Source organism: Typha angustifolia, chromosome 2 (assembly GCF_048772165.1).
Source record: "Typha angustifolia cultivar Huaian chromosome 2, ASM4877216v1, whole genome shotgun sequence".
In the NCBI taxonomy this organism is placed as follows: domain Eukaryota; kingdom Viridiplantae; phylum Streptophyta; class Magnoliopsida; order Poales; family Typhaceae; genus Typha; species Typha angustifolia.
In genome coordinates, this window is record NC_133240.1 from 9278682 (window position 1) to 9284681 (window position 6000).

The window sequence follows — 6000 nt, forward strand, 5'->3', positions numbered from 1 at the left end:
TAACTAATCATAATTACAAAATAATTTAATTTTAAAAATATATTGTTTTGTCTTGTATAATTATTAAAAATAGTCTAAAAGTTATCTAATATTGTACCCAATATCATAGTACAACAAAATATATCTTATCTTATGTGAGATAAAAAATTATTGATTAATATTTTAACTCAAAACTTTGAAAATGAGGCTATTTTATTTATTTATATATGTTTATTAGATTTAATAGTATTCTATTAGAAATAAGCATAATGACAATTCTAAAATAGTGAGAAAAAAAATTAGAATTATGACATTTCAAATATTTCTAGTTGCAATTATGTAAAAATCCCTATTTATTATTGCCATTTGCTCGTGAGTTAATATCCATTATTCACCTATCAAGTGGGATAAAAGATGACAAGAACCTTATTCCAAATATTCAATAAATAGTTCAAAACTACTACAAAGGGTGTACCTAATTGGCAATCAATCGTTCAACATAAGTTTGAAAATTAGTTATACGACTAAATACCAAGTCTTTCAGGATTAGAATGGTGGGCTTCAACTCGTACAAGAAATTGATTAACATTCGTACCTTTAGATCTCGTAAAGACTATATATATATTCTAACTTCTTGGTCTCAGCTAACCAAGTAACTCTATCTTCTAAGTTTTAAACAGGAATATTGCATTTCAAATCCTTCTAGAAAAGATTAAATTCCAAAATAAAAACAGAGCTTCTAGAGAGGCTGCAGTGTGATGATAACAAATAATAATTGGATCGTGCAAAACATCGTTTTCCAGGGACATGTTATATATATATATGTACTGCTTGCTCTTTAGATTTGGAGAAGTTTGACTCACTTTATGAGCTTCAAAAAAGGCATTTGGGCTCTTTGAACGTTCAAAAAGACGAAAAGGGTTTGAAATCGATGGTCAAATCTTGACTCAAAATCTTTTGATCTTTGCTTGACCACTTCTTAGCAGCCCGCACGGCCAACTAGTATTTAGACTCGTGCTACAAAGGTTTACTTTATATGATCTCCAAAAGAATTTCATCATGGACTAATTATTAATGGAGAAAATTAAAGAGGTATATCGTATGCTTCCAGAACGGGGGAGTTCGCTATTCCACTAGGAGATAGATTAAGGGTATCTTTATCAACTTGTTCATGCTTATAAAATTTATTATAATTTTAGTTATTTATTATTAATCCTACAGATTTAGGATTTGGGCTTTTGTAATTGTGATCAAAATCACGATTAATTCACACTAAATCCGCGGTCACTGGCTAATCCTATGGGCCACTAAATTGGTTTTTGAATGTAATTAAAATCGTCTATTATTAGGCCCAAATGGTTCATACTGTCATCATAAAGTTGTTGTGTTGTTAAATCCCAATTACCCAAAAATATAATATCAACTTGCTCTTAGACATTCTCCTGCTGATTAAAGATAGCATTTTGTACTAATTTAATGGGATCTTTTGGCTGTAAGTAGTTATGGTTGAAGTGGTGTACAACTGTAATTTAACAAAGGTTTCTATTACATTAGGATAATAACAAAATACTATAATTAACTTTTATAATGAAGTCCCATCTCATTATCTTGTCCTGAGCAATTATTTTATTTTAAAGAAAGCCTGTGTAGACTGATATGTCATTTATCTTGCAAACTGTTACAACTTAGATACAAATAAGAGAAATAGGACATCAATCCGTTTAACAAGTACTACAGTTAGCTAATAAGTAAACTAACCAAATAAATATGCATATTATCAAGTTTTGAACATAATCCAAGCAATCTTACAGAAAAACAGTAGAGATAGGATATTCGTCTTAAAAACAAGCCTCTCACTTAGTAGCACCATCTGAAGGAGCATTAAGAAGCTTAGGAGAGCATCTTATGATGTAATCAGTACCATTATAGAGGCTGGTGTGGCGGGAGTGGATTGGCGGTGGCGTGAGGGTTTTTGGCAATGAATAAATTAAGACCCTTTAAGAAAAAATAATTAAGCAGTCCCAAGTTTAATAATTACAACCAAATAAATTAAGACCCTTTTTTATTGAAAAAAAATAAAATCACACTAATCTATACGATTAAATTAAAGGCCATTCTATTATAAATGTTCGTGCTCATACCCATACCCTTACCAATAGATACTAATCTCAGCTTAATTTATTAATTTTAGTTAATCTAGATCCATTGTATCACGTGATTTATTGCACAGATCTATTGAGTTAACCCCAAAAGAGTAAGCCAATCATGGAGCCCTATATTAATATTAAAACTTTCATGTTGTTTTACCGGTTTCTACTGTCTACCCCTTCTCGAGACCAAGTCTTAAATTGAAACTAATATTGGATGAAGTTTGAATTAAAATTATATTAATTTGATCTGATTTTAAACTTGAGTTGAGCTTAAGTTTTAAACCGGCAGTAATTTCAAATCCCAATCAATTCATCCAGAACTTAGAACTTGTTCCAATAAATCTCTATAGTCGACGAGTTCTTTAATCTATCTGCATTGATTCCTAATCCTGTCAATATAAATCCAAGTTTTAGTTGCCAAAGTCGAGAATTAGGCAGGTGAGGTCTAAGTAACAGGATCAACTTATAACATTGGAAGCAAATAAAATTAAGACCATTGTTTAATCCCACTCTGACCAAGTAAAAAGGCCATTCTCTGGCGTTCATACGCAGTACCAATTAAGAGATAATGATCATGCCTAATCTATTAGATTTATTTAATCTAGATCCATTGTAGGACGTGACGTGCAAAGATCTAGAAAGTTACTGATGGCTGCCCAAGTGGCAGGCAATAATTAGTTCATCCATGGGCCCACGAAGGAAAGTGAGTCAACCAGGTTACAGTGGATCTTAAAGGTTCCTTTCCTTTTTTGGACTACGAATTTGCTTCTTTTGGATTACTGAATGCAGAGTGCAGACCTTCGAAAGTCTCTTATTCGAGTGTAACTCTTTTTTCTTTTTTTTTAATAATAAATTACGAGTCTATAGGCCCTACTTTAGTTTCATTTTGTTATAATTATAATTTAAAATTTCAGTAATTTAAAAGATGAAAAAATATATAGGCACCATCACTTGAAAGTTGAAAGGAATGTATGAAAATAAGATCGGAATAGAACTATTCGAGGGAAATTACTCCCTGATGTATCACTTATAGAAGGAGTAGAATGAGTAGTGATGAAGAGAGAAAGTTGTTTACTAAAGCGATTAATAAATTCAGTAGATTGTTAGATAGTTTTATTTTAGCTACTATGGAAGTTTTTTTCTAGATCGAATGCTTTTGTTGGTAAATACTAGATTGGATGAATGAATATTGGTTTTGTATTATTGAGTATGTGATATGTTGATAAATAAATGGTGAGCTATTGAGGTGCATGGAAGATTGAACTATTATTGAGGGGATATTAGTATCACTTTTTCACCTAATATGGCTAATGGAAGAAAGATTTTTTTTCTCGAAAAGTACAATTTCTTTAATGATAAATTTTGAATAAATAGTGATAGGTTTTATTTATACTTATATAATCGATCAATTATATTTTAAAATGTAATTTATATTTATGTAATGTATATAGATTTTATGTATAAGTATACATAAATTTTTTTCATAAGTTTATGTTTTCAATTAGTTTATCAAGTTATAAACCAAAAGTTGAGTTACTTTGTTAGACACCTTTTAATTTAGTCTCCATTTCTCCCTTTATAGAAATTAATAACTAATTAATGTCATTATTTTGGTCCTCGGCATGCATGCATGAGACGACTTGTACTTTAGTTTACATGATAGCCAACTAATTAGTCTTAAAGCAGCGGAAAGAAATGGTCATCTGGCATCTTAAACAAGTCGAGTAATCCAAAACTCTCAATCTCCATCTTGCCCACATCTCCAGTACAATTACTCTCTCTCTCTCTCTCTCTCTCTCTCTATCTCAATTCAAATAACCATGCGATACTTTGGTCTTAATCTCTTTCTCCTTTTCGTCGACGTATCTATCTTGTTGTTGTTGAGGTATATAGTATATATACTTTCAAATAGTAGTCCACTTGAGCATCCAGTTCAAGGAGCTGGGACAAAGTTTGGTCTGTTCATGGGGGCACGTTATGATGTCAGGCGAAAGCGAAACATATTATCCATTTTAAGAGTAGGTGTGCTAATTGAGAGTGTCATATTAAAATTAAATAATTAATGCAAGAGCAGGTGACCATATAATTTAATTAAGCATGCATGTTAGCTAGCTTGTAAGTAACTAAGCGTTACTATATCATGCTAACGCAAAAGTCCTAACTGTCCAGAATGTCCAGCTTTTAATTATCTACCTAGCTATGAAGGTGAGTTATTATTATTATTATGTGAAAGATGACCTGGCAACAGAAGATGCGTGCATGAGACTGCGCGAATCTCAAGGAAGTCGGGAAAATGTGCCACGTTGGCTTATCATTTATCATATCCGCAGCGGTGGCGTCATCTATTTTGTCAGCATCTCGCCGCCGTACGTCATTAGGTCACGTGCGGCGTCCCTGACGTCGGGTCCCACCCTCCGCCCCAGGCCAATTACATCTCTTTCGTCCATCCCTACTATTTTTTGTCATTTTGGCCCCTCGCGTTTCCCAATTACCAGTCAAAATCCTCCACCTGTATCCACTATAAAACCCCCGGGGGCTTGTGACGGATAAAATTCGAAATATGGCATTCCTCCTTCAGTCCTTCTCCTCCTCCTCTACTCCCAAATCCCAAATGTATAATTTCCATCTCCAACCCCAAATCTACGAAACCTCCTCGGAGTCGTCCTCGATCGGATCGCCCATCTCCCGGTACGACCAGCTGGAAGAATCCCTCCCTTTCAACGTGGACGACGCCGAGGAGATGCTGCTCTTCGACATGCTCGCGGAGGGAGCTACTCCAAAATCGCCCCATGAGTGCGATGCTAAAAGCAGGGACAAGGATGAGACGAAGAAGGAGGAGGAATGCAACCCCAAGAGCTGCTACATCGGCGTCCGGAGACGTCCCTGGGGGAAATTCGCAGCGGAGATCAGGGATTCCACGCGGCACGGGGTTCGGGTTTGGCTCGGGACCTTCGACAGCCCGGAGGCGGCGGCCCTGGCCTACGATCAGGCGGCGTTCTCGATGCGCGGTGCGATGGCGGTGCTCAATTTCCCGGTGGACCGCGTCCGGGAGTCCTTGAAGGGGCTCCGATGGGAGGAGGAAGGTTGCTCCCCCGTGGTGGCATTGAAGAATAAGCATTCGATGAGGAGGAGGAAGAGGAGGAGATCGGTGGTCAAAAAGAATAATAGCAAGGTTATTATTAAAGAGGTGAAAATTGCGAACGTTGTGGAATTGGAAGACTTGGGTCCAGAGTACCTGGAAGAACTTTTAAGACTCTCAGAGGATCCAAATCTTTCTTCAACCTAAACTACTCTCTCTTTTCTTTTCTTTTCTTTTTCTTAAACAAAACCAAAACCCAAAATAAAAATAACTTTCTTTCTTTCTTTCTTACTTACTTACTTACTTTTGTTATCTTCTAATCATTTGAAACAAATTGCTCAATTCTTGTGCAATATCGTGTGAAAGAGTAGCAGTAGTAGAGTTGGATCGAGAGGAAAGAAAGAGGTGAAGTGAATGATTAGCAAGCACTACTGAGTCTATACCTGAATTATTTGTGTGGGCCTACATATGCTACATTCAACTCTTGGGTTTAATAAGAGCATTGTCCTCTTCTTCTTCTTCTATTAACTACTCAAGTTGATCTGGCTACCCAAGTTGATACACTTGAGAATTCTTAGTCTTAACTTAGATAATTATTCATGCAAAAGGGAATAGTGGATTGGCCTTTCGTCAGAGAGTCAAGACGGCCGAGTCAAAGTTCGAATGGACCCAATCCTAATTAATATTATTACAATATTGTGCGTTTAGGAATTTATGCTTCTATTATATAGTTGAGCATAATATTTGGTCATGCTTAACCTAACAGTCCTAGCCCGATTATAACCAAGAATG

At 35.4% G+C, this 6000-nt stretch overlaps 1 protein-coding gene across 1 annotated transcript; it reads left to right on the forward strand.

Annotated features, from left to right (window-relative positions):
- The first annotated feature begins 4696 nt into the window (after positions 1-4696).
- On the forward strand, positions 4697-5709 carry LOC140769225 (ethylene-response factor C3-like). The gene has a single exon (XM_073109865.1). It carries the CDS (start codon positions 4741-4743, stop codon positions 5413-5415), a length of 675 nt encoding a protein of 224 aa, XP_072965966.1. The 5' UTR covers positions 4697-4740; the 3' UTR covers positions 5416-5709.
- Positions 5710-6000: the final 291 nt, after the last annotated feature.

What these genes read in the sequence shown, in the direction of transcription:
- LOC140769225 (XM_073109865.1), top strand. Translation starts at nt 4,741, where the DNA reads ATGTATAATTTCCATCTCCAACCCCAAATCTACGAAACCTCCTCGGAG.